Source organism: Aureobasidium subglaciale (genome assembly GCF_000721755.1).
Source record: "Aureobasidium subglaciale EXF-2481 unplaced genomic scaffold scaffold_0, whole genome shotgun sequence".
NCBI lineage: Eukaryota > Fungi > Ascomycota > Dothideomycetes > Dothideales > Saccotheciaceae > Aureobasidium > Aureobasidium subglaciale.
Genome location: NW_013566995.1, coordinates 156857 through 183062, shown reverse-complemented (window position 1 = coordinate 183062; position 26206 = coordinate 156857). Strand labels below are relative to the sequence as shown.

General features: G+C 51.3%; 13 protein-coding genes across 13 annotated transcripts; 5 read left to right on the top strand and 8 right to left on the bottom strand.

The window, feature by feature from the left end:
• Nucleotides 1-11: 11 nt before the first annotated feature.
• On the bottom strand, nucleotides 12-1208 carry AUEXF2481DRAFT_24464 (uncharacterized protein; the record flags this gene model as incomplete). Its single annotated transcript, XM_013493144.1, has 2 exons — nucleotides 12-336; nucleotides 394-1208. 2 exons carry the CDS (start codon nucleotides 1206-1208, stop codon nucleotides 12-14), a joined length of 1140 nt encoding a protein of 379 aa, XP_013348598.1.
• A 400-nt stretch (nucleotides 1209-1608) lies between these two features.
• AUEXF2481DRAFT_117507 (uncharacterized protein) lies at nucleotides 1609-2748 on the bottom strand. The gene has a single exon (XM_013493143.1). The coding sequence runs from the start codon at nucleotides 2507-2509 to the stop codon at nucleotides 1940-1942; it is 570 nt and encodes a 189-aa protein (XP_013348597.1). The 5' UTR covers nucleotides 2510-2748; the 3' UTR covers nucleotides 1609-1939.
• Nucleotides 2749-4545: 1797 nt separating this feature from the next.
• On the bottom strand, nucleotides 4546-5814 carry AUEXF2481DRAFT_61176 (uncharacterized protein; the record flags this gene model as incomplete). The annotated part of the gene is made up of 3 exons (XM_013493142.1): nucleotides 4546-5000; nucleotides 5051-5676; nucleotides 5726-5814. The coding sequence occupies 3 exons, from the start codon at nucleotides 5812-5814 to the stop codon at nucleotides 4546-4548; spliced, it is 1170 nt and encodes a 389-aa protein (XP_013348596.1).
• Nucleotides 5815-6502: 688 nt separating this feature from the next.
• AUEXF2481DRAFT_45401 (uncharacterized protein) lies at nucleotides 6503-7990 on the bottom strand (the record flags this gene model as incomplete). Its single annotated transcript, XM_013493141.1, has 3 exons — nucleotides 6503-6579; nucleotides 6627-7632; nucleotides 7742-7990. The coding sequence occupies 3 exons, from the start codon at nucleotides 7988-7990 to the stop codon at nucleotides 6503-6505; spliced, it is 1332 nt and encodes a 443-aa protein (XP_013348595.1).
• Nucleotides 7991-8610: 620 nt separating this feature from the next.
• Nucleotides 8611-9759, bottom strand: AUEXF2481DRAFT_68 (uncharacterized protein; the record flags this gene model as incomplete). Its single annotated transcript, XM_013493109.1, has 3 exons — nucleotides 8611-8851; nucleotides 8905-9590; nucleotides 9640-9759. The coding sequence occupies 3 exons, from the start codon at nucleotides 9757-9759 to the stop codon at nucleotides 8611-8613; spliced, it is 1047 nt and encodes a 348-aa protein (XP_013348563.1).
• Nucleotides 9760-10081: 322 nt separating this feature from the next.
• Nucleotides 10082-11895, top strand: AUEXF2481DRAFT_67 (uncharacterized protein; the record flags this gene model as incomplete). Its single annotated transcript, XM_013493108.1, has 2 exons — nucleotides 10082-10393; nucleotides 10444-11895. The coding sequence occupies 2 exons, from the start codon at nucleotides 10082-10084 to the stop codon at nucleotides 11893-11895; spliced, it is 1764 nt and encodes a 587-aa protein (XP_013348562.1).
• A 71-nt stretch (nucleotides 11896-11966) lies between these two features.
• AUEXF2481DRAFT_117258 (uncharacterized protein) lies at nucleotides 11967-12566 on the bottom strand. The gene has a single exon (XM_013493140.1). It carries the CDS (start codon nucleotides 12408-12410, stop codon nucleotides 12039-12041), a length of 372 nt encoding a protein of 123 aa, XP_013348594.1. The 5' UTR covers nucleotides 12411-12566; the 3' UTR covers nucleotides 11967-12038.
• A 120-nt stretch (nucleotides 12567-12686) lies between these two features.
• On the top strand, nucleotides 12687-13316 carry AUEXF2481DRAFT_24459 (uncharacterized protein; the record flags this gene model as incomplete). The annotated part of the gene is made up of 2 exons (XM_013493139.1): nucleotides 12687-12839; nucleotides 12897-13316. The coding sequence occupies 2 exons, from the start codon at nucleotides 12687-12689 to the stop codon at nucleotides 13314-13316; spliced, it is 573 nt and encodes a 190-aa protein (XP_013348593.1).
• A 728-nt stretch (nucleotides 13317-14044) lies between these two features.
• On the bottom strand, nucleotides 14045-15061 carry AUEXF2481DRAFT_45399 (uncharacterized protein; the record flags this gene model as incomplete). Its single annotated transcript, XM_013493138.1, has 1 exon — nucleotides 14045-15061. One exon carries the CDS (start codon nucleotides 15059-15061, stop codon nucleotides 14045-14047), a length of 1017 nt encoding a protein of 338 aa, XP_013348592.1.
• Nucleotides 15062-15769: 708 nt separating this feature from the next.
• Nucleotides 15770-17146, top strand: AUEXF2481DRAFT_64 (uncharacterized protein; the record flags this gene model as incomplete). The annotated part of the gene is made up of 1 exon (XM_013493105.1): nucleotides 15770-17146. The coding sequence occupies one exon, from the start codon at nucleotides 15770-15772 to the stop codon at nucleotides 17144-17146; it is 1377 nt and encodes a 458-aa protein (XP_013348559.1).
• A 117-nt stretch (nucleotides 17147-17263) lies between these two features.
• AUEXF2481DRAFT_63 (uncharacterized protein) lies at nucleotides 17264-17556 on the bottom strand (the record flags this gene model as incomplete). Its single annotated transcript, XM_013493103.1, has 2 exons — nucleotides 17264-17415; nucleotides 17469-17556. The coding sequence occupies 2 exons, from the start codon at nucleotides 17554-17556 to the stop codon at nucleotides 17264-17266; spliced, it is 240 nt and encodes a 79-aa protein (XP_013348557.1).
• Nucleotides 17557-18045: 489 nt separating this feature from the next.
• Nucleotides 18046-20618, top strand: AUEXF2481DRAFT_62 (uncharacterized protein; the record flags this gene model as incomplete). The annotated part of the gene is made up of 2 exons (XM_013493101.1): nucleotides 18046-18053; nucleotides 18107-20618. 2 exons carry the CDS (start codon nucleotides 18046-18048, stop codon nucleotides 20616-20618), a joined length of 2520 nt encoding a protein of 839 aa, XP_013348555.1.
• Nucleotides 20619-22557: 1939 nt separating this feature from the next.
• Nucleotides 22558-25567, top strand: AUEXF2481DRAFT_84229 (uncharacterized protein). Its single transcript, XM_013493137.1, has 5 exons — nucleotides 22558-23024; nucleotides 23080-24049; nucleotides 24101-24416; nucleotides 24465-24694; nucleotides 24744-25567. The coding sequence occupies exons 1-5, from the start codon at nucleotides 22890-22892 to the stop codon at nucleotides 25259-25261; spliced, it is 2169 nt and encodes a 722-aa protein (XP_013348591.1). The 5' UTR covers nucleotides 22558-22889; the 3' UTR covers nucleotides 25262-25567.
• Nucleotides 25568-26206: the final 639 nt, after the last annotated feature.

Genomic DNA, 26206 nt, shown 5'->3' with positions numbered 1-26206 from the left:
AGTGTTCCAGTCTAGTTCTCCAACCAGTCAAGGAAGTCGGGGGTGAAGTACGAAACCACGATACTGGCTCCAGCACGAAGGATACCCTCGGTGGCCTCGAAAGCCATGGCCTTCAGATCGAATACTCCAGCCTTTGCGCCAGCGTGAATCATGGCAAATTCACCACTGACCTGGTATGCAGCCACGGGCAAGTCCTTGCCAAGCTCCTTTGCGTCACTGATAATGTCGAGGTAGGAAGAGGCGGGCTTGACCATGATGATGTCGGCACCTTCGCTGATGTCACGGACGATGGCGCGGCGAGCGAGACCACGGCCGCCAGGGGGAAGTTGGTAGCACCTGAGGAGGACTGGTCAGCATTATGGCACGTGTAGTGGTTGGACAAGAGAAACTCACTTTCTGTCACCGAACGAAGGGCAGCTGCCAGCAGCGTCGCGGAAAGGACCGTACAGACAGCCGCTGAACTTGGCCGAGTAAGACATGAGCACGACCTTGTGGGCGATACCAGCCTCGATCAGCTTGAGCTTGATGGCGCGAATACGACCATCGTTCATGTCTGAGGGAGCGACGCAGTGAGCACCAGCCTCGGCATAAGCCATGGCGACATCCGAGATGCGATCAACAGAGAGAGCGTTGTTAAGACTGCCATCTTCGCGCAGGATACCACAGTGTCCGTGGCTGGTGTACTCGCACAGACAGACGTCTGCAGTGATGAAGAGCGAAGGGAAAGCCTTGCGCAAGAGGCGGATGGCGGCGATGACGGGACCAGTCGGGTCGTCGGCGGAAGTGCCCAGAGCGTCCTTTGCGTCGGGGTGGAGGGGCACGCCGAACAGGATGACCGACTTGAGGCCCTTTGCGATCAGAGGGCGGAGGAAAGAGGTAAGCTTGTTGAGACCACGGCGGTACTGGCCAGGCAGCGAAGGGATCAGAGTCTCTTCGTCGGGGTTGTCGGTGATGAACAGGGGCAGAATGAGCATTGACTTTGTCAACTGACGCTCAGCCTGCCATGAACGAGCGAGCGGGTGGCTGTAACCACCGTGAAGTTGACTTGAGATGTCTCCCGAGATGCTGACGCTGGTGGCCGCAGTGCTGGCGTATGATCTGGCGCGGGACATGGTGGAGACCTGGCGCGACATTGGGTTGCGTCTTTCCTCGATGCCGCCATTGCGGTCGCGGTACGTGAGGTCGGATACGAGAGATGAGAAAGACATGTTGTGTCGTGTGTGTTGTAGGAAGGTAAAGATGTCTGACGGCGGCGGGGATGGTTCGGCGTTGTGTATGACGAGCGTCGCTTCTGCTTTCACCTGGAGTTCTCCTTTGCGGGATAGGTCAATTTGGCAGGCAAGGGAAAGAGAATCGAGGACATGTAGCAATGTTCCGAGTGAAGTGAGGCAGAGGGGTGTAAGAGCTAAAGAATACACATGGAAGCACTTTCTACTTTTGTCATCGAGGGCAGCGGGCAGCGAGCCCCTCGTGTCATGGCTCATCTAAGACCGCTCATGCCTCGGGCCAATCGCTGCCACCCAATATGTCGTGCGGCAACATCCGTGAGCACCGGCTGCTTCTTCCGATCGTTAGCCGATCCCGACCGAACGACGCCTTCAGAACAACATCGAACCATTCCTGCAGATCTTCTCATCTCGACTCCAATCTTTGGAGAAGAAAACTAAATCATCACACTGCACTAGCAAATTGGTTGACCAGGGTCAAAGGTACCAGAGGAGGTTGGAGCATCTTTGTCGAGTACAGAAAGATTCATAAACAATACTACATACTTATTACTATACATATTCCTGTATTCATAATCGCCCATAATCCGTTATCCTATCCAATGTTGAAAGTTCGCATCTAGTTCTGATCTCCCTAGGTCCACGTTCAATCTCCTCTCCACCTTTCATAGAATCACCGAACTTGCGTAAGATGAATGTTACAATGTCTTTGCTTAGAGAGCAGCAGCGAAACCAAGAGCGGCCACGGCAACACCGAAAGGAGCAAACTTTCCCGCGGTTTGGAGAGCGGCCAAGTTGCCAGTAGCAGAGGCTGAGGTAGAAGCAGCAGAAGCACCAGCGGCAGTGCCGGTGGTGACAGTGTTGGTGGTGGTAGCAACAACTCTGCTGGAAGAACTGGATGAAGCGCTGTTACCAAGAGTGTTGGTAGTGTAGACGGACTCAAGAGTCTGAACGATGGTGTTCAAGTTGGTGGAAGTGCGAGTGTCGAGGGAGTGAGGGAGAGATGTGGTGTCTACAACAACTGATTGTGTAGTCAAGACGATGATGTCGGTGTCGGTCGACGAGATGAGCGAGATGCGCGAGCCAAGGCTGGTGGTGGAAGCGGCATTGGTGGTGGTAATGGTAGCAGTGTTGGCATTGAGAGCGACACCGTTGGAGCTGACAGGGACTCCGTTGCTGCAGACGACTCCATTGTCGTTCTGGTCGTCGCAGGGGCCGTTATCGTCGGCGAAGGAGACAGCAGCAAGGGCTGTGACAGCGAAGAAGGTCTGAGTGAAACGCATGGTTGATTTGTTGTTTGGTTGATGGGGATTGAAGTTGAGAAGATAGAAGCGAGAGTGATTGAAGTTATGAAGACTGAGTAATGTGTTGGATGATTTGGTCTAGGACAGCAGAGAACATGATACTTATACGTCCAAAGACTTCTTTGCCTTGCACATTGCGAGCTTGCATGTTCGATCCCTTCATCACGGGTTTACTATCTGTCGGGAACAGGACCTGACTACGATCGGCGTCATACCGCGGACGTCGAGAAGCATAACGCACCCTGCCAAGGAGGTTGCCCACGGAGTCATTGCCGTCTCTCAAATCAATTGACAATGATGCAATGTCATCGAGTATCATTGTCGCTTGTGCCCTTGGGCAGGTAGCATGTTAACGGCTTGGCCTGTTGTGGAGCAAACCTAGATGTATAACAGAAGTTTGGCTGAGTCGATACTAGCTTGGACATGCACATCATGGCATTGGTGTTGGAGTCCATGAGTCAAGACTGCCACCGCGGCCAATACACTGCCAGCCAATGGTGTTTGGCATGTGGCATAGAGCCATTTCTCGTTTGTTGTTCGCCAAGGTGGATTCTGGTCGGATGGGATTCTGCCTGGCGACATACCCATGATTGAATCCTCAGGTTCTTCATACCGGGGTATCGACATGTTCGCCGCGACTTGACCTTCTGATAGTTTGAGCATTGGCTTACTGAAGTATGCTAGACTGAGGAGCCCAACTCTTGGCACATAGCAGCTGGAGAGCAGAGTGTCAACGTGGGCATAGCGTAAGTTGATTCCGCGGACGACTGTTAGTTCGCATATGATTGCAATACCTCTGATTAGGTGTACATAATGGCAACTCTCAGCCATGTGTCAGAGGCAATAACTGGAGTTGAGAGCCGCGGAGGGTCGTTAGGAGGGACTTGCTCGTTTGAACTCAATGGAGATCCGGGGGCTTGTCCACAAACTAGCAGGGAGTAGGGATATGATGCATTCTCGGTAATAGGTTAGGTCCTTGAAGGACCTGAGTCGCGGATCCGTACAACTCACAATGTCGATACAGCCAGTCGTCTCTCTCGAAGGAGACAAGGCATGCATGTATGAGTGCGACGTCCGGTATTTTATGCGTTCAGCAATCATGTCCCATCCAGTCACAGAGCCCTAGTTGTGCCCGAACAATTGAGGCTTGTATATCCCAGCAAAGGTTGAGGCAATTATATCCGGAAGCCACAGCTCAGGTCCGGTAAGTGTACGCTGGGTATCGATGCTGTAGCGTCATACAGCACAAACCTACACTCTTCGCTGGCTCCAGCGTCGATGACAGGCGTTCCGATGCAGGAAACTCTCGCTATGAAGAGCCCGCTGTATTGTGATGCCCCAAAACAGTCCATCACGCGAGCAGCACTGTGACTCTGCGCAAAGTTGGATATAGGATATATCGCACAGACAAACCACCACAGTGAACCTAGCGAAAAAGCTCTTTCAGTCAGCAGCGGGGCTACCAAGAATTGGAATCATTACCCCGATGATGGGGCTCACATGTCAGTGACCTAGATCCGGCCATCGCGAAAAAAGAGATTTTGGTAGAACGTGCGGAGGTAGCCAGGTACATGGAGTAAGTTTCTGAGAGGCATGCAGCGTCGGAGGGAAAAGAGGCGGTAGACGTTGACCGGGAATAAACAAAGATGTACGGCACTCCGCGGGTTGAGGCTCAAGAGGGTTTTCGTCGACCACTTGACGCCAGGATATGCCCAGAGACACTACATTTGGTTGATCATGCATTCCACGTGCTTGGTATGTGCTTGGATCTTTAGGTCAGAACCATGCGATTGGGAAGGGCGGGTGTACTTGGGAGATCGATGGTCTCGATTGCTGAGCTGCAACACTTGAAATCAAGGTGTTGACTACGTGAAGGCATTCGTTGGCAACTGCTGTAGCATCACAATGCGAACAAAGCCAAAATATCAACACCAGCAGGTAGGACTATGATTCGCAATGAATACTTTTGTGCAATACGGAAAGTTCAGCATGGACAATATCATTATACTTTTCGTCTATCTAGCTGACAGATCAGTGGCTTGTTGTGCCTCAGTGATTCCGTCCTTCAGCGCAACAATGGCACGGTCAATATCATCACGGTTGGGGTCGGTGACACTGACGCCCATATGGCCGAAGCGGATGTACTGAGTAGCAATCTGCTTGTGCAGACCACCAGCAAACACAACACCGCGTTTCATGAGCTTGGGCAGAACATCCGGAGGAGTCATACCTTTGGGGAGGTAGATTGCAGTCATGCCATTAGCCTGGTTCTCAGGCTTTGCGGCAAGTTGCTCAAGACCAAGGTCAGCAACGGCCTTCTTGACCTTTTGCGAGGCCTTGCGGTGGGCAGCAAAGCGGTCGGCCAAAGGTACTGAGGTGATCTGAGTCAGAGTGGTGTGTAGAGCATGGACGAGCTGAGGAGAGGGAGTAGCAAAGTACGAGGGCTTGCCGGCTTCGTAGTTTTGCATGACTGCGACGAGTTAGCACTAGCGGTAAGAAGGAGTGTGAGAAGCTACTTACTGGGCATCCAGTTCTTCCATGAGCCAAAGTATGAGGTTGGGGGAACCTTGCGGCTCTGGAAAGACTTGATGGCACGGCCAGAAGCCATGACGATGCTCAGACCAGCTGGGCATCCAATGGCCTTCTGAGAGGCGGTGATGACACAGTCAATTCCCCAGTTGTCGAACTGAATCTCCTCACAGCCAACACTGCAGACACCGTCGACAACGATCAACGTCTCGGGGCTGACCTTGTGTACGAGCTTGCTGAGGGACTCGATCTCACTGAGAACTCCAGTCGAGGTGTCGACGTGGGTGACGGTCAAGAGCTTGTACTTTTTCTCCTTCAGAGCCTTCTCGACCTCGTCAAGCTGAGGACGGTCGCCAATGGGAGCCTTGAGCTGAGTAGCCTTGACACCATATGTCTCGAAGCAGTCGGCAAAGCTATCGGCAAAGTAACCGGTGTGGAGGACCAGCACATCATCTCCAGGCTCGGCAAGGTTGGCGGCGACCTGATCCCAACCAAGGGTACCTGATCCGGAGATGACAAAGGGCTGCGATGCGGGATCCTCGGTCTGGAACAGCTTGCGGAGCATGGTCAAGGTCTCGCCGAATGTCTTGACGAAGGGTGCGCCAACATGCGATTCACTGTGGTCGTCAGTCAAAGCTGGAGGCAGAGACGAGGCGCTGATTCTACCTGAAGTGGCTCATGGACTGCAGGACCTGGTCATCGAACTCAATGGGACCTGGGATGAGCAGGGCAGGGTGAGGTGGTTGGCTCGACATGCTGGTCTTCTTCTCTTCTTGCACAGCGGGTACGGGGAGATAGGGTAGGTCGTCGGGAGGGCTGGATTGGCGCTCGTGTGCGTATGGTGTGTTTAACTCGAGTTGGGGTGTTTGGTCGAGGTGTCTCGAGATGAGACTGAGTCGGGATTGAGGAGCCACTTTGCTGATGGATGGCGAGGTCCGCCGGGTGAGTTAATGCGGGGGATGACGCGGGGATGTGGACGATATCGGGACTTCCGATCGTAATTGATGCTTATGCCTGGAAATGCAAGTCGATCCCTTGGGCCGCCTTGACTGCTTGATAATTTTCTGACGTGGGATTGGATGCGTCGTTGATGATGTAGAAAAAATGTTTCGAACTTCAATTGGCGGCGAATCCGGACTTTGATGAGTGTCACGACATCGGCGCTCTCTCCTTTCGGCCCGCTCCACTTCAGATGCAACTGCCGACCTCAGCCGTGCTATTTGAAACAAAGGCAATTGGACTTCAATCATTTCACTCATGTCCACAGTTCGTGTCTTGTATAAGGTCAACGGACGAGGTGTACTCAATCCACGAAATGAAAAGTCGATTCCTTTCCCGAAGGAATCCTCTTGGGATATGATAGCCCAAGGAGAACCAAATTAATGCACTTACTCCACCAATGCTAACCTTCCATGATCATGTCAATTGTCTTGTGAGACGAGACTATGAAGTCTCGCGGACGATCTTGTCAACAGCCTTGGCAAAGTATTCGACATTGTTAGTGTTCAGACCAGCCATGCCTACAAATGGTTAGTAAAGTCCGATGAGCAAGATACACAACACTCACTGATTCTGCCGTTCTTAGTCATGTATACATGAGAATCTGATCTGATCTTCAAGACCTGCTTCTCGGTCAAACCAGTAAAGCTGAACATGCCGATCTGGTTGGTGATGTGATCCCAGTTGCCGGGAGTCTGCAGCTCATCAAGCTTGCTCTTGAGGGCCTTGCGCATTGAGATGATACGACCGCTCATCTCACGAAGATTCTCCTCCCACTCAGCGAACAGCTTCTCGTCGTTGAGAATGACCGACGCAATGCGGGCACCGTATGCCGGAGGGTTACTGATCTCGGAACGCTGGAGAATGGCAAGCTGACTGCCAACACGGACAGCAGTGTCGGCAGCATCAGAAGAGGGACCAGTCACGAAATGGAAGCATCCAGCACGCTCGCCGTACAGACCGAAGTTCTTGGCGTAACTCTGAGCGACGAACATCTCGAAGCCTTGCTCGACGAAGTAACGAATCGCCCAAGCATCCTTGTTGAGGTCACCAGATGCGAAGCCTTGGTATGCGCAGTCGAAGAAGGGGAATTGGGACTTGCTCTTCATGAGCGAGGCAACCTCTTTCCACTGATCTTGAGTAGGGTCCACACCTGTGGGGTTGTGGGCGCAAGCGTGCAGCAGGACCACACTGCCTTCAGGGGCCTGCTCTATCGTCTGGATCATGCCCTTGAAGTCAAGACCCTTTGTCTCAGCAGAGAAGTAAGGGTAGTTCTTGATCGGGAGCTTGACATTGGAGAAGATCTGGTTGTGGTTGGCCCATGTAGGGTTCGAAACGTAGATAGTCTTGGCCTCCGGGTTGGAAGGGGTATAGAACTTGGCCAGGAAGGCAGCGCCCAAGTGCACAGCTCCGGTTCCTGAGATGGTCTGGAGGGCGACGGCGCGGTTCTCCTTGAGAGCAGGCGAATCGGCACCGAAGATCAGCTTCTGCGAGGCGGTGGTGAAGTCGGCTAGACCAGCGATTGGCAGGTATTCGTGGTTGAGGTTGGGGTCTTGACGAAGAAGGTCATCGGCCTAGATAGCGTTTCAGATTAGCCCCTCATAATCGTGGATGTGAGTGCCTCCTTTGAAGGTGTTTATATCTCTGAAGAGACGATCCGTGAAGAGGGACAAATATGCATACCTTCTTCACCACGGGTAGTACCCAAGGCTTTGCGTTGTTGTCTCTGTATGCTCCAATACCAAGATCGACCTTGTTCGAAGCAGTGTCGCGGCGGAAGGCGGCCATCAATCCAAACAGGGGATCCTCAGGGGCCTGAGGCACGACACTTGCACCGAACGATGTAGCCTTCATTGCGTTTGTGGTAGACATATGAGATGTGATTTGTTGGAGGCGAGATTGGGCGTCTGAAGAGGTCGAAGATGAAACCATTTTTGTCTCCCTGGAAGCACACCACCGGCGGCGGGGTTTGACTTGAGTAATGCGGAGTGAAGGGCGGGCAGAGGATCCGGGTCTTGGCAGTAGTTCACGAACTCAGCCTGAAGATAGACACGAAAATCGGCTGAGTAGGAAGGTGGACTGATTGTGAGATTCTTGTAATGAAGTATGGGAGGAAGAGTATGGACTGAAGGCGAGATATCAATATCGTCTACATCACGCCAGCACTTGCTTGTACTTTTATCGTCGAACCTCGGGATAGGTCTGCCCCACGATTCACCGAGGCACCATCTGAATCTTGGAGTGACTTTGCAAATGAGGGGCCTCCGTACTTCAGGGGTGGTGCCGATACCATCATGCGCCGATGGTTCAGCGAATGACGTTGCTGCTAGACCTAAGCTGACCTATTCTCCGTGGATATGGACAATGATGTCTTCAAACAGTCTTCAGACAGTTTACTCATGCTGTCTGGGCTGCTCGTGAATTGAGTCATGTACAAGTTCATGTTGTCATGTTACATGTGATTCATGAGAAGCCAATACTGCAATGGCATGTAGAAACATAGTCGGTCTTGGTCGGTTAAAGGCGCGTACCATCAGTCTGGAAAAAATATCCTAGAATATCAAGTCCCATACGACCAGGAAGGCGCAGAAGGCGCAAGTGCTGTGGAACAGGATTCTTGCACTGCTCGTTCGTTCACTCGCCTTTTTGAGCTCTTTGTTTCCTCTTCCAATATTTTCGGTTGTGAAGAAGGAATCCTGTACCAGTTGCTCGATATGCTCATTCTGTTCTGTCAGGTTTGTGACGAGGGTCGATTGTAGCTCCGAGATTTCGATAAGAGAACGCTCCGCCGTGCTGTATGTTCAGTTAGTATATGGGTCCACACCCTGTGAAGCGCGATTATTTACCGAACTTGATCCAACGTATCCTGATAATGCTTCATCATGTCCTGGTTCTCTTGCGCGAAGAGCTGCATCTGTTCATCGCTCAATTGAGGCTCCGCTCTCTCCTGACCTTGAGGCGCTGGCTCCCCGGATGACAAGGCAGCATCGAAGCCTTGAGAGTATGCTGCGCTACTTCCCTTTGCTTTGTACAATACGCTCTTACTCTTCTCGACTTCACGCTGTATTCTGATCTCCATCATTGTGCTTTGAAGAGTGCCAGCCTCTCTGAGTTTGGCCTGCAGGAACCAGACGATGCTCTCTCGATGCGCGTTCAGCATCTTCTGCCTGGCCTCTTCCACCTCTTCATCTGCGCTTTTTGCAGTGACAGCACCCCCAGCTGCCCATCTTCCAATAGCACCGAGCCCGCCTTGGTTCCGTTTGCGTAGCGCGACATGAGATGCTGTATCTTGCCTGATCTGCTCAGTCTGACTTATCCGTTCTACAGCGGCATGCAACTGCCGCAAGACACCTTTGGCCTCAGCATCGATCGAGGCTCTTTCCGTGTCTGACAAATGTCGCTGAGTCGTATCCTGGGTAGGGTTGTGATCTGTGGAGTTGTGTCGTTGTGGTCGTCGAGGAGCGGGCGCAGTAGAAAGGTACGAGGGCCTGATCGCGCGGAGGTATGAAGTGAGGTCCGCTATACGGGCATTCTATAGTCGCGTCAGGCACCAGTCACGCTTTGCATATGTAATGGCGTACGATGCTGTATGCTTCTTTGAGAAACTCGTCGAGTCGATCTATAGTATAGCGATGCGATGTGACCGGTGGCGCATTGTTCGCTTTCAACGCTGTATTGAAGACTGCTGTAATGTCGGCCATGATCTCTTGATTGTATCAACAAGCTTGTGTTGATCGAGCCAAAACAACTGTCGCATGTGAACTTCGCGGTCTTCGCCTACGTAGCTCAATCTCCAGACTGACGTTTGTCTTGGCTCCGGCGAGTCAATGACCTTCCCGATGAGATCCCCCGTCAGCGACTTCGGAGGCACGGCGATTTTGCCGTCCTATCAGCCTCTCACATCAATACCTGAACGGATGTCGGCATTGCCTCTCGAGATAGATATGGGTAGGCACGCTATCTTTGTGCAGGCGATACCTCTCCTCCTTGGCTCTTCTTCATATCTGCTTTGCCCATTTTCGCATGTCTCAATCGCTGCCAACTCGAGAAAACCATCACAATGAGGGGACCCGAGGCGGCGAACCCTTGAGTCCTGGATCCCAATATCGTGTACCTCAGGATCAAGAAAAAATACCAAAACAGTTTGGTGAAGCAACAGAGTCTGTCCATGACGTTTCACCTTCGACTTCTCGTGATGATGCTGCTTCGTCGTTGGAAGATAGTGAGCTGCGAGATGTTGAAGCCAGTATCGCAGAACCCCCGTATACTGTTTTCACGGCCAGTCAGAAAAGGTTCATTGTCCTATTGGCAGCCTGTGCTGGCTTCTTCTCTGCTGTGAGTATCTTGCGTCGAGCACAATCACGGAACAGTGCTGATCATCCCAGGTTTCTGCAAACATTTATTTCCCAGCTCTGAACTCACTTACAGAGGAGTTCAATGTTTCGGCAACGCTAATCAACCTGACTTTGACTACATACATGATTGCTCAGGGTATAGCACCGGCTATTATGGGCGATCTAGCCGACATGGCTGGTAGACGACCAGCATACTTTGTGTGCTTTGTCATCTACATTGGTGCATGCATAGGCATTGCACTATGTCAGGATTATGTCTCTTTACTCATTCTGAGATGCCTGCAGAGCGCAGGATGTGCTGCAACTATTGCACTGGGAAGCGGTGTTGTTGCTGATATAGCAACAAGTGCTGAGAGGGGCACGTTCATGGGCTATGTTACTTCAGGACCCATGGTTGCTCCTGCTCTAGGGCCAGTAATTGGGGGTATTCTTGCACAATTCCTAGGCTGGCGATCTATCTTCTGGTTTCTAGTTATTTTGAGTGCTTGCTACCTGGTGCCGTTCCTAATCGCCTTCCCGGAAACTGGTCGGAATGTCGTTGGTAATGGAGCCATAAAGCCACAAAGCTGGAACAGGTCACTTATCAACTATCTTCACGAGAGAAAGGCGGCCAAAGCGCCAACCTTGACCCGGACAGTTACGCGAGAAAGCGTGCGACTTGAAGAAGCTCGATTGATTAAAGCTCGCAAGCTACGTTTCCCCAACCCGCTGAAGACCCTCAAGATAGTCTTCGAGAAGGATACTGGCATCTTGTTGCTCTACAACTCGCTAGTCTACACGGCTTTCTACGATGTCACAGCTAGCATGCCATATCTATTTGGGTTGATTTACAACTTTAACGATCTTCAGATCGGTCTTTGCTTCATTCCCTTCGGTATAGGATGTCTGATTGCTCCAATACTGGGCGGAAAGGCTCTCGACTGGAACTTTCGCCGTCTGGCCCTCAAGCACGGGTTCCCGGTCGATAAGAAACGGGCTACTGATCTCAAAGACTTTCCACTGGAAAAAGCTCGCATCCAAGTGACGTGGCCTCTGGTGATCGTTGGCGACGCAGCCTTGCTGTGCTACGGCTGGGTTATGCACGTGGAGGCGAACTTGGCTGCGCCTCTGGTCTTACTCTTCTTCATCGGACTCTGCTTGACGGGCGCCTTCAACTGTAACAGTGTTATGTTGATCGATCTCTACCCGCTCAGCCCATCGACGGCAACAGCAGCGAACAATCTTGTTCGATGTTTCATGGGAGCGGGTGGAACAGCCATCATAATCATCATGATAGAGCATATGGGTCGAGGTTGGTGTTTCACCTTCATAGCAGGTGTGGTGATGCTTTTCTCGCCCATTCTCTGGGTGCTCGAGAAATATGGACAAGGCTGGAGAAATGCAAGGACTCAACGCGTTGAAGACGAGAGGGGAAAGAAACAGATGGCCGAACAAGAGAAGGCCGACGAGTTACGAGATCATGAAGGCCATGCCGAGAAGTAGAAGGGGTCCAGTAGTATAGGCGGCCTAAGGCAAGCAATGAAACGACATGATGACACAAGAGAGGGTCTGCTATGACAACACCTTGATGGATGGCATGGATGCACACGACCTTCAGGTGGTCGTCGAGTGGACAGAGCATAGTTTCAGATCTTCCGTTTTAGAGTTCGGGATCTCGGGAAGAGTCGCGCGAACCCACTATCACATGCAAAGCTAAGCCAACCGCCGCAACAGTCGTGCTGACTCTCGAACGCGAGAATTATTTCTGCGAGATTCGGAATGGTGGTCAATCGGGTATCATGTCGAAGCTGTACTCGTGAGATGTGTAAGAATATAGTTGGAAATAGACCAGCCGTGGAAAGAGAGTCGCACGACAGAAATGAGTGGAATACAGGAGAATCCATGGGCTTGTTCCAGACGGAGAGATCATCCGCGAACGAGGCGCGGGTTGATTTTTCGAGAGCACAAGCCGCACCAACAAAGACCGAAGTTCGCAGCGCCAACGCTCTTTTTGCCATCTTATATCCTGACTCTGCTTGATTCTTCCTTCCAGTAACGAAGCACACGACACCAGTGAACGACTCTCTTTTTCTGCTCACGCGACATCCATCTGCTATTTATCCGTCGACGCTTCAGCATTGCAATCGTCAACAAGTCAAAGGACCAAAGGATCAACAAAAGGTCCCAACGCTCTCTCTCCCGTCCGCCGGCTACCAGTCCGCGTTCCGCGTTATATCTCGCTCTCTCTCGACGCAGCTCCATCTTTTTGCTCGCACAGTCACTTTTCTGCAGCCATGAAGTTCTTCGAGTCCCAGCACGAGTTTGATTACTCATGGGAAGAGGTCTCGACTGCAAACTGGCGCAAGTACTGCCCGTGGAACCACAAGAGCACCCACGTTATCGCCGTCGACACCATTTCGCGTCATGTTGACCCGGACACCGGTATTGTAAGTCATTCACTTCACTATTCTACCATCAAATCTAGTTGCTAATCTTCACATCAGCTCCGCACCGAACGTCTCATCACCTGCCAACAATCAGCACCGAAATGGCTCGCTTCCTTCTTCGGAGGTGAAGAAGTCTCCCAAGTCTACGAAACCTCCTACGTCGACCCTCGCGCAAAAAAGGTCACCATGTGCAGCATGAACATGACATTTAACGATCTCCTCTCCGTCCGCGAAACTGTCGTATACCGTCCCTCTCCCGCCGGTCCCAACTCTCGCACAATCTTCCAACAATCCGCTCAGATCACTGCCTTCTGTGGCGGCTGGCAAAAAATCAAGAATAGCATTGAGAACTTTACCGTCGAGCGCTTCAAGGAGAATGCTATCAAGGGCCGCGAGGGCTTTGAGGCTGTGCTCGAGATGAGCAGGAAGGTGTTTGCTATGGAGAGGGAACGTCAGCGCCTCGCCATTGCTGTCTGAGCGCATGCACCCCTGCACTTTCTTCATCTGCACTGCTTCTTGCTCTCTGCTCCCGTCCGTTGAGCGCTTCTTCTCCATACCCCGTCCTGCGTTCCAAGCGATTGGTGTTTCACGGCGTTTTCTTTCACATCCAGGATAGACCATATCCTTCTTTGGCCGGCTTGCATTTCTCTCTTTACGCTTATTATACCACACGACACGAGGTCTCCGATGCTTTCAAAAAAAGTTCCTGTTATTTTGTTCTAGAGGGTCATCTAGATGGTGCGGCTCTGGTGGTGGTTGTGGGTAATACTCCGCTCTGTCGTTTCTTCATTCGGCGATATCTACACTCCTCCATTAGGGTCATAGACGAGGTTGATGTATCAACATAATATACGATTGATATACTCTCATGCTTTCTACATTGTTGCCATTCGTTGCTCGCTCGCTTGAAGGTGTACATGCAGACTTACTCGACATGTGTTTAGATTGCCGCTTATTGGTAAGGCCTCGGCTGGGTTTGACAGCAGCTCAGGGCTGTGACTCAAGCTCACCTCGGTTACCAACATCCAGAAAGGCGCTCTGCTGTCAAGAGGGGAAGCACGGTCGCTCGATGGGACATGTAACGAAGAATGGTAGCACATCACTAGAAGGTGTCACATGTATACATCAATTAAGGAATACATGCCTATCTACACTGTACACCACATCCAAACATGCCATGCATAGCTTCCATCGTATGCCACACCCTACTCACACTCAATACTCACAAGAGCACCTTTAGCAGCAAACTTACAAAGATACAACTCCTCCTCTCCAAACATCCATATGCCCTCCTTACTAAAGCAGAAATTAGCAACACAACCCCCCACCACAATTTTCCCAATCAGGCTTCCATCTTTATCCCACACATGCACGCCATCTCCACATCCCGAGTACACATTTCCTTCTTCATCACATTTGATGCCATCAGGAACCCCGTTGTCACAGTATGCAAAAGTTCTGCGGTTGGTGAGGCAAGTGCCCGAGTTTACGACATCGTAAGCGTAGATTGTGGCAGGGAGACGTGGGTTCATTGAGAAATTGTGGCCGTCACCGGGGCCAGAGTGGGCTTGACAGGCTCCTGTGTCTGTTACGTAGAGAGTTTTGTAGTCCGGGCTGAAGCAGAGGCCATTACACTGTACAAAGCCATCAGCCACACACCAGATCTTTCCAGTAGATGGGTTGAAGCGGTAGATTTGGGATGGTAGGTCTGGGGAAGGGCGGAAAGCTTGCTCGTAGCCGTAGGTTGGGTCTGTGAACCAGATTTCATCGTTTGCGTGGTGGATTACTGCGTCGTTTACACTGTTGAAGGGGCGGCCTTGGAAGTTTGTAATCAGAGGTTCGGAGGTATTGGTGATGGGGTCTACGAGAACCAAGGCGGATGGGTTCTCGCGGTCGCCTTGACAGCAGTAGAGGATCTTGTCCTTGTAGTTACAGGCGCCGTTTGCTTGTACACAGCCTGTGAACTTGTCGTCCTCGACCTTCAGAGTTGTGGCATCAACAGAGTACAAAGTGATTGGATCGCAAGTCTGGAAGTTTGCGGTAAAGTAGACACGGTTGGTTGATTTGATGTACACTCCCGCTTCGTGAGCAAACTGATAGTCACGGCTTTGGACTTGGGTGATTGATGGGTTGGAGCCGAGAATCTTGGAAAAGGAGCTGTCGTAGATGCGGAAGCCTTTTCCCTGGGATAGCTGTTTCCCATAGCTGACATCCAGGGCCATGCGTTTATGATCTACATTGATGGTGTCTGTCTTGACTTCCTGAGGACTCATGGATGGGTTATCCGGCTTCTGATGGTCGGTTGGGAGCTGTCCTGACATGTTGATGGCTGAGCTGGAGATTGAAGCCGATAGGATAGGATCTGAAATATCACACTCAATGCTCATTCTAGCGATATGGGAGCAAGATCGTCTTCTCTATCACTTACATGCAGGTCCGAGGAAGGGTCTACGAGATATAAACGACGCAGGATACAACAAAGGACGAGTTTTGTCTCTCTCTCCTCATTTGCGAGGCTCAAATCACATCGGTATTTGTCGGCGTTTGTGCATCATCCCACGTGCAGCCTAAACGCACTTCTCGCCGCATCGGGTTACTACATCTGTATACCAACATTCTGGGAAGCTGCTGTCAGAGTCGTCGAGCATATTTACAGGCTTGGAGTTGTCCATAACATGTGCCATGCTCGTCTATGTTCTGGGATCGACACACAAGTAGAGATGCCGCGGTATTCGCAGCCATCCAGTGGATGAATGGAACCGAGGCATCTGAGCTCTCTCCGCATCAGCTCCGCATTATCCTTCCCCGCCGTGTAACCGCTACCTAGATGGTCAAAGGTCAAGTCCCCTATTAGAAACAAGCCAAACACTCGAGACAACGAGCACCGCATTATAACGAAAACCAAACAAGTCGTAAACACGTCTATCATCATGGGCAAGAAACCAGCAGCACCATGCTACGTCCTCGGCGTTGGCATGACCAAATTCATCAAGCCCAGAGGCAAAGTCGACTATACAGAACTAGGCTTCGAAGCCGGTGTCAAGGCCATGCTAGATGCACAAGTCAACTACGATGATGTCGAGCAAGGTATCGCCTGCTATTGCTATGGCGACAGCACTTGTGGTCAACGCGTCTTCTACCAGTTTGGCATGACCCAGATCCCCATCTACAATGTCAACAACAACTGCAGTACTGGTTCGACAGGGCTAAATCTTGGTCGTACCATGATTTCGAACGGAGCTGCTGATTGTGTCTTGGTTGTCGGATTCGAGAAGATGTTCCCAGGTTCCTTGCAGAGTTTCTTCCAGGATCGTACCAACCCTACTGGTACCACTGTGGACATGATGAAGGCGACCAGAGGTATCACCAACGCTCCTGGTGCTGCTCAAATGTTTGGTAATGCTGGTAGAGAGTATATGGAGAAGTACGGAGCGAAGAAGGAAGACTTTGCTGAGATTGCTCGAATCAACCACGAACACTCGAAGCGTAATCCTTATTCGCAGTTCCAGGACGAATACACACTGCAACAGGTCATGGACTCAACGTCGATTCACGAACCCCTGACAAAGCTGCAATGCTGCCCTACCTCAGATGGTGGTGCAGCCGCAGTCCTGGTTTCCGAAGACTTCCTAAATGCTCGACCCCATCTTAGAGAGCAAGCGATCCTCATTGCTGGTCAATGTCTTGCAACTGATGCGACTTCACTGTTCTCGCGCAGCAGCATCGACCTGATGGGATACGAGATGACAAAAAATGCAGCAAAGAGGGCACTGGACGAAGCAGGTGTTTCAATATCCGAAGTCAAAGTTTGCGAACTCCATGACTGTTTCTCGGCCAACGAAATGATTGTCATTGACGCACTCGGGTTGAGCGAACACGGCAAGGCACACGAGATGGTGCGCAAAGGAGATATCACTTACGGCGGTAAGATGGTCATCAACCCATCTGGTGGACTTATCTCCAAGGGTCATCCGCTCGGTGCCACCGGCATTGCACAATGTGCCGAGTTGGTATGGCATCTCCGAGGCTGGGCCAACAACCGATTGGTCAAGGGCACTACAGTGGCGTTGCAACACAATCTCGGACTGGGCGGTGCCGTGGTGGTCACGGTGTACAAGAGAGCAGATGGCAAGGCATGCGAGTCGATGGATTCGCAGACGGTCGGCCAGAAGAACGGGCTCGGCTACAACCCAGCTGTTGAAGCCAAGGGATTCAGCAAAGACCAAGTGAACCGGGTTCGCAGCAAGGTGCACAGGAGTGACTGGGCGCTGGCAGACACGGAGCGAAAGGTGGAGGCGCGATTCTGAAGAAACATGGGACCTGCCCACGAATTGTATCTCTCGTTATGATGTAGCTCAACCAGACTCTATGTGGAGTGGAATCTGAATCCACGAATCTTGTAATAAGACAAGGCAACATGTTGCTCAGACGGCTTGTGCTTGGCCGTCGGCCTCGCCAGAGTTGACCTTCTTGCCAGTCTTCTTAATCTTCTCAAGGACAGTGGTGTAATCGAGGCTCGGTTCGGTGACAACTGATGCGGTTTGGCTATCGAGGGAAACGTCGAACGACTTGACACCTGTGACAGTATTAGTATGAGTAAGATAGGGCTAGGAAGAAGCAGTCGCGTACCATCGAGCTTCTTGAGGACACGCTCAACAGCGCCGGAGCACCCGCCGCAGGTCATGGTGATGTTGAAGTTGTATGTGTGGTCCGACATTGTGTTTGTGTGTGATGTTGTTTGGAAGTGAGTCAAGAGGAACAGATGAGGTAGGAGCGATACAGGACACAGGGAACAGCAATGTCAGCAGGAGGTGAGACTGTGAGGAAGGAGGGATGGCGTGCTGTGTTTCGGGTAATGAATAGGAAGGCGCCAAGACGTGATTACATGTTCCAGACCGACGTGCTCAGCAACGACGCGGAGGTCTTTGTTATGCTGACTTGCGTAAGAGCCGTGTGCTACGTCTGTGATTTTTGGAAAATAGAAGAAGTCAGTAATGACAATTCAACCTTGATGGTAATTGTTGACATTGTTGATATTGTCTTGCCCGACAGGCTACAAGCAGCAAGGTGTCTTGGTGACGACCCTGCGGGAGAGGCATCGAGAAGCCACAAGTTTCCCGCATCGCGAATGACGTGGAGGCCATCAACAGCCAAAGGGACTTTTGATCTTTTGCGCACTGCGACATCGTAGTCCGACACTTCCGCCATGGCTTCGTATGTCCCTTCACTTGACCGCGCCATGCCGTATGTCTTGCTGACATCAACAGGAGCAACATCCTACATCTTCCCTTCCGTCGCACGCACAATGTGTCGGTGGCCGAAGCCATCAAACGCTACATCTCGACCAAATATGACCAGCACCCGGACATGTTCACAGCAGACCTCGAACAAATAGACCATCTCAGACATGCCGCCGTTCACGCCCTGGAGCCTCACACAAGTGGCCTCCGCAAGCTCCAGCAGTATGCTGCTCAGCTCGTCTGGATGGGTGCAAAATTCCCCGTCGACATTGGTCTGGAGTTCGTTTGGTATCCTGCGCTAGGTTACAATACCCAGCGGCCCATCTCTCAAGACAACATTCGCTTCGAACTCGCCAACATCCTTTTTAATCTTGCCGCCATGTATTCCCAACTGGCCATGTCATCCAACAGAAGCACTAGCGATGGTCTGAAAGCTGCTTGTAACTACTTTTGCCTTTCTGCTGGTGTCATTTCGCATCTCAAGACGACCATTGTCCCAGACATGAGGACTGCTCCACCAGAAGACATGGACACTTCCACTCTGGAGAGCTTGGAATACCTTATGCTTGCTCAGGCCCAAGAATGTTTCTGGCAAAAGGCTGTGAAAGATGGACTCAAGGATGCCAGTATAGCAAAGCTCGCTGCTAAGGTCAGCGACTTCTACAACGAGGCTGGCGACTGGGGCATCAAGAGCGACTCTGTCAGCAGTGAATGGATCCACCACATGAATGCCAAGCACCACCACTTTGCCGCTGCTGCTCAATATCGCGCTGCTTGCGACTGTCTCGAGAAAAGAAAGTACGGTGAAGAGGTTGCCCGTCTACGCGACAGTCTAAAGTGCGCCGACGAAGCTCTGCGCGAGGCTAAATATGTCAACAAGGCTGTTCAAGACGATCTGAACGGCTTGAAAACAAGAGTCTCAGAAGACCTCAAGAGAGCCGAGAAAGACAATGACATGATCTATCTACAGCCCGTGCCGCCCAAGTCTGAGCTTAAAACGCTTGACAGAGCGAGTATGGTCACAGCCAGAGTACCCAAGGAAGTCTCCGAACCATTGACCATGCTCGGAGATCATGGAGAACTTGGTAAACCGCTGTTCTCGAAGCTCGTGCCATATTCGGTACATGTTGCGGCAAGTATCTATGCTGACCGTAGAGATCGTCTGGTCAACAACACCATTGTCCACGAACTCGAAGATCTCACTGTCAAGATTCACGAGCTCTTACAGTCCATTGGACTTCCCGGATCTCTGCAGGCTCTAGAAAAGCCGCTCGGCCTGCCCCCAAGTGTCGCTAGCCATGCTGAGGAGATCCGGCAAATGAACGGTATCTACAGACTTCATGGCGCCATGGCTGACACAGAAAAGCTGAAGAACAGCGACCGTGCAACATACCAAGAAGGTGTCGAGATGCTGCGCGCTGAGGCAGCCGAGGACGACGCTGCGCGACGAAAGTATGGAACTGACAGATGGGCAAGACCACCCTCAAACGAAGCCTCCCGCAAATTGTACGCTCAAGTCACCGAGATTGATGGTTATCTCAAACAAGCAGCGAACAGCGACAAGCTCGTGCAGAAGAAGTTGAAGGATAACGAGACTCTGATCCGTTTGCTCGCGGGCACAGATCGTGATCTTGAAGACTATGTCCCAAGCAGTCGGCGCGCAACCATGACTACCAAGGTCGAGAGGGAAGCAAACAACCTTCGTGCTGTGCTCAATGATATTGCCCGTTTTGAGAATCGTCGCAAGCGTAAAATCGAGGATATACGGACAAAGGCAAAAGCAGATGATGTCAACGCCGAACTCCTTCGTGAGGCCGCGCGTCTTGAGAGGGAGTACCCCATGCAAAAACTCGAGGCAATACAGTTCGAAAGCTTCTTCGATCAAAGACTAGAGAAGTATACCGCAGACCGTAACGGCATTAATGCGGAAAGTACCGAGCAAGACGAACTGCTTGAACGTGTACAACAGGCAAACAGCTCATTTACCGTTGCCAGAAAAGGAGACACCTCCACAAAGGACCGTGAGCAAGCTTTACAAAACCTGGAAAATGCGTATCTGGCCTACAAGGAAATTATCTCAAACCTTGAGACTGGTCGCAAATTTTACAACGACCTTGCCAGCATAGTCACACGCTTCCGCGATGACTGTCGCAACTTCGTCTACCAACGACGCGCCGAAGCTTCATCTCTGGAGAACGACGTGAGCACTTCGATGGCTCAAATGAGTCTGCAAAATGCCAATCAAACCAACTTGCGCCAGCAGAAGCAGCAGGAGGTTTTGAAGAATCAACAGCAACCCCGTGCAACGCAACGGACAGGCCCGCCGCTAGCAGCGCCCCTGCCCACTAGAGCCAATGTCGCTCCTCCCCCTATAGCGGCCGTATCGCCTGCTCCGGGCATGTGGACGCCAGAGATGGGTATTCGATTCGGAGGACCCAGCGCTGCGGCGTCGCCGGCCAACAATGAAGGTGTTCCTTCCAAGCCCGTGGCGCGCGACAATAGGTGGGACCCCAGCTCGCAAAATATCCAATTTAGGTAGGCGCATGCATGGATGTTGTTTTCGGGATGGATCTAGCGTTGGAACAGACATCTGCTCCCGAACGGCGCTGGCCGGCAAACGTCCATGGGGAGTTTAGGTGTGTCGTGCATGCGGAGTCATCCGATGGCCCTTGATGTGTTGAGCAGGGCATGCGGCTCTTTAGAGCAGGTCATCAAGCCTGCTGCACCAACGAGTCATTCTATGTTGTGCTCCGCTCTTCAAGCGAAAGCGAGATTTGCCAGGGCGTAATGCACCAATCTGGAATGTCATTACCCACCCAAACACCAAGACAATTCTACCCATTGAAATCCCATGATGGCTTGGTATACAGCTTGAGGGAGCGGGTTCCGCCAGGCTCTAGCTGATCTCTTGGTATGTGGCGTCAACTAGTTGCGAGACCCAGGAGAGTCAAAGACGGTACACCGTCTCAGCGCACCATCTCCGGTGTTGACTGCAGAAAAGTCTGAAGTGACCTTTACCGAGGCAGTGGGTCATAGCTTCGCGTAGTCTTGCCTGCTTAACGGCGCAAGCTCCGAATCCCATCATAGGAAGTCGATCCCCATACTCCGTATATGTACTTTCATCACATTAAATACATTTTATCAATACACATCTTCGGGCCTATTCATTACCAATGGTGTGTGCGATGGATCGAATCTGACAACGCAGCTCTGACTGCTCGCTGACATGCCACGAGATAGGAAAGTGGTCGTCACGCTAAACTGGAGATTTTACTCTGCGCGGCGCAAAGCTTTAAAAGCTGGTCAGCATACTGCCAAGGTTCTCGAAGTCAAAGTGACTTTGGATGAGGATTCTTCTGATTCATGATGAACGCAAGGTACGTCGCGTGCGTATCGGCATCGCACATCACGCATGAGCAGATCCCTATGCCGCAACAGTCCATCTGCCTTTCTCCGTATTGTGCTCTTTGCTTCTCCGCCCACGGGCGAGATGCGGACAAGATATGTAGCAAAAGACTTTCTTTCTTACACGGCACTCCTCACGGATGCTTGAGTGTGTTACTGACAGGACTCAGGAGTAGGGCTTTGAAAGGGCCAAGGCTTAAGCCACAGTGGATGTGAGAAGCCCTCCGACTCGTGAGCATCGTGACTGCTTGGCCCGGTTAAACCACGACCTATTGAAGCATTTCGCCTGCCGGGACTAGGCTTCTGTACCGGCCAACGGCCCACAGAAGTATCCATAAAGCTCCCCAGTGACATGAACCCAGCAGACATGTGGTTACTAATCATATTCTCAAAACCTTGAGGTGCTCTCAACAGGGCGCAGTCTTCGCATGAACGGAAGGCGATAGCGACGATGGTGATAAAGGCGAAGATGTTGCAGCAGAAACACAAGCAAGAATAGCCAGACCGAGGCCCTGTCTCCCCCAGGGTCAAACCTGAGCCTGAACTCAAACAAGCCTTGGACGCATGGGCCGGTGGCTTGATGATGGCGGCGCGCCGACACCCGAGCGCAAATCTCAGTCGCCTTTGCGTCACCGATTCGCCGGGACCCAGTTACGCACTTTTCGCTGTTGCTTCTCCGGCGATGCCTAGCCATTTGGAACAAGCATATCGTACGGCCTTCGTAGCGGACTTAAGCTGGAAGAGACGGCGGATCAACATCACGCCAAGCGGGTTATCATTCGTTCCTGTTTCTTTAATTATGCAAATCGGCACTCTCGGCGCCTCTGAACTAGCAATGACTCGGCCCAGCCACCATAGACACCACAACCTTAGCCCTGCGTCCCCAACTTTTTCCTCAGAGCAGCCCAAGGTCCACTTTGGAACCTGCCAAGGTGCATCTACAATGTGTTTGCGCCCGGGCACCACTGTTACGTGCCAAGAGAGAACGTTGTGTGCCCTTCGAGACTGTCCCATCTTTCATGTCCATATTTGTCACAGACGATCATGCTTTTAGTCGCATCTTATGTGTGATGTGCACTTTTGGCTCGTTCGGAGCTAACCACCCTGTTCATCCGAATGTCATTGACTAAACTGTGGCCAAGCCTTGAAACTCACCTTCCCTTATTTCCATGGTCTTAGCATTCGTCTCCTCTTATTCAGCGTCGTGGTTCGGAGTCAGTTGTCTCCATAAACTCACCGTCGCGCCTTCCTTCGTGAGATCAACCTTCCTGCCTCTGTCGTCTTAAACTTTTTCCTTTCAAGCTTACTCCTGCTTCTCTCTTACAAGTCAAGTGCTCCTTCCTTCTTGTAGTCCAACTCCTGCAATTGTTCCGCTTTATCTTTCAATTATCATTCTTGCCTTGTTATGCCCCCAAGAACGATCCTCCCCAAAGATGAACAAGGTTCAAGAGATGATTCCGCGAGCATGGCACCCCCGAAGTCGGCAAAGCGGAAAGCCGTTTCTTCTGCTTGCATACCCTGTCGCAAGCGCAAGAGCAAGGTGCGTTGCACTGCAATATGTTTTGGGAGCAATCACTAACATCAGCTCCTTCCAGTGTGATGGAGGACTTCCATCCTGCTCGACTTGTTTAGCGGTCTACCGCACGGACTGCAGCTACGATCAAGACACAGACCATCGCCGCAAAGGAGCCCTTCGAAAAGATATAGCGTCACTACAAAACAAAAATACTGCCCTCGATGTGGTCATCAACTCATTGTGTGCACTTCCCGAGCACGAAGCAATTGCCTTGTTCCACAGCCTTCGCCGAGGAGAACGACTTGATAATTTGGCCGAAGCCATCAATGCTGGAGATACCGAGAAGCTACGAACACTGGACACCGATCTTTCTGGACCTACTCCTGGAGCGACATTCCATACGCAAGTACCTTCTACGCGAAATGAATCTTCTCGAAGCCCTGTCGACGGGAAGTGGAACGACGCAGGAAGCCAGAGTGCAGCGGCAGAAGGGTCTTCGTCTTGGTTTCGTATACCGCAAGACGCTGAATTTGTGGATCACTTGCTCAACCTCTATTTCTGCTGGAGTCATCCCTTCTTTTGCTTCTTCTCCAAGGACCATTTTTTGAGAGACATGTCTCGAGGTTCGACTAAATACTGCAGTGCCATGCTGGTCAATGCAGTGCTTTCGGTCGCCTGTCAGTACTCCGACCGGCCAGCAGCACGCGAAAGAGCAGGAGACTACTTCTTCAGCGAGGCACAAAGACTGTCTGAATGCATTGGTGCTTCAGAGTTGACTGCCGTGCAAGCCATGGCTGTAATGGCTGTAAGAGAGGGTTCTGCAGGACGCGACCACATCAGTTTTCGTCTGATAGGAAGAGCTGTGCGCCTTGCCATGGAAATGGGCCTCCATCTTGCAGACACCACAGCTGGGGAGCCCAACTTCCGATCCAGCGAACTGGACATACGAAAGTTGACATTCTGGGGTGTCTTCAACTGCGAAATGATATGCTGTCTCGCGCTGGGCAGAGTGTCTTCAATTCCAAAGAATGCGATTGAGATTGACAAACGTACGTTTCTCCTATTTAGTTGATGCTTGGGCAAGACTGACATTCTTACAGCTATGAACTCTGAGAAATTGGATGCACTGTTCTGGCAACCATATGAAGACGCAAATTTGCCGGTCAGCCCCAGCGCTGTGCAGCCTATGAAGTGTCTACTCTTTCACAGCGTTCAAAGCAAGCTCTCGGAGCTGATCAACGACATCAACCTCAATCTTTATGCGCCCAGAGAAAGATTCACACCGCGACGACTGGCATCAGCGTACAACCAATATCAGAATTGGTATGCTGAACTGCCAGAAATGTTCCAGCTTCAAAACACAGCAATGCCTCATGTCATTGTGCTACATATGTACTACCACCAGAGTGTGCTACAGTAAGTACTTTTCACATCTCCAAGCAGGATCCTACTGATCATTTGCAGTCTCTTCCGCCCATTTATGAAGTTGGACCTCTCAGACATTGGCCTTTATCCCCGGGAGCTAGCGACCTACTGTGCCACAGAAATCTCAAAACTCATGAATGCGCTCCGCGGAATGTATGGACTAAGGCGAACGTCTTTGGTCGTTAGCACGATCCTTCTCTCGGCCAGCACAGTCCATCTCATGAACCTTCCCTCCCAAGGCGCGGCAGTTCAGCTCACGCAGGCAATGCGTAAGTACTTCCTTGCCTCTTTATTGGCCAAAGACTAACCCCACGATAGAGGACTTGAACACGATGTCCGTGAACCACCGTTATGCCTCGTGCTGCCTCGAGGTGATCAACAGACTCGCGAACCAGTGGGGTGTTCGACTGCCCGAGGGGGCTACCAACTTGGCGCCTTTCCGATCACCGGATCTCGACCAAGCCATGCCAAACATGTCGCTCTTCTTCACTCAAGCAACATTAAGCAACGAATCCATGGAGTCGTTAGTCGCCCCACCCACTCACAACCTCAGGCATGACTCTGGTAGCATGTTCGAACCTTCCTTCGCTCCACACAACATGCCAATCCTGCCGACACCCAGCCAATCTTCTTTGAGTGCAAATTCACAACACAGCATGCACTCTACGCCCATGAATACAACACCAGTACAAACACAGTCCAACATGTGGTCGACGTTCTCTTCTCAACAAATGTCTGCACCAATGCAACTACAACTCCCAACAGCAGACTTCCAGATGATGAATGTCGACCCTTCAGGCTCTTATGGATACCAGAACTTTCAACAATCTCAATGACTATCCGGAGTGTTTGCCACTTGACACAAAATCAACCCAAACATCACCAGTGATTATCACGGACAACAGAACGAGGAAGGTGGATCTCAGTAGATCAAAGGTGTAGCTCATCTTTTAGGATGGCTAATAATGCGGACGAAGCTTGTTGCATCACAGGTGCAGATGACATGTCTGTCAAATTTTGCAATGGCTAAGGAAACGAATATACGTGATCCACGCCAGTCTTATTCTTGTACATAAACCACTACTTAATATCATCATACAGACGACTATTCGTCGTGAAATTTAAAAGGCGATCAACTATCTAACCATTCTCTCATGCATCTGTATACCGATCTATCCTTGAAAACTAATATGAACATATAAGAGCACGGTTCGCTGGTTCATTCCTTCAATCTATCATTAATATCGGATGTTACTATTTCCGTATCACACATCACACAAGTTCATCACGAGACTGCAATGAACGCTTCGCTTGCAGTGCTTCCAAATGGAATGATTGATAATCATGCAACGTTACCATCGCTTAGAGACTCTGCATCCAGCTCCGCCTCACAGTATTCCGAATGTCACAGACGCGGATCTGGGCAGTTCCATGAACCAAGAGATCTGCACGACATGCCGTTCCAGCCACCGTACTTCGTACCAGGCGGACTTTGATACTTGGCTGTCGGAACAAGGTTCGACAGGGTCATGGAAGATCGACAATGAGCAAAATCGGAAAGTCGACATCCGGATTCGCCTTACCCGTGAAGTCCCTGCCAAGGATATCGGATGGGCCAAGGATAGAACGGCTTCTCATGACTCAGGTCGAGATCATCGTCGAAGAAGTGCTTGCTCGGTGTTTTGCATGATGGTAAGTCCGACCGAAGAGAGCCGATCAAAAGTATTCGGGTAGTCTGATGCCGAGTGCAAAGGCTGGGCATTCTCTGACACAGCAGGCAA

Bases quoted from the DNA above. Each gene is read 5' to 3' on its own strand.
- AUEXF2481DRAFT_117258 (XM_013493140.1), bottom strand. From the start codon at position 12,410: ATGGCAAAAAGAGCGTTGGCGCTGCGAACTTCGGTCTTTGTTGGTGCG.
- AUEXF2481DRAFT_84229 (XM_013493137.1), top strand. From the start codon at position 22,890: ATGCCCCCAAGAACGATCCTCCCCAAAGATGAACAAGGTTCAAGAGAT. The intron at 23,025-23,079 runs GTGCGTTGCACT...AGCTCCTTCCAG, and splicing joins GTCGCAAGCGCAAGAGCAAG to TGTGATGGAGGACTTCCATC. The intron at 24,050-24,100 runs GTACGTTTCTCC...ACATTCTTACAG, and splicing joins TGCGATTGAGATTGACAAAC to CTATGAACTCTGAGAAATTG.
- AUEXF2481DRAFT_117507 (XM_013493143.1), bottom strand. From the start codon at position 2,509: ATGCGTTTCACTCAGACCTTCTTCGCTGTCACAGCCCTTGCTGCTGTC.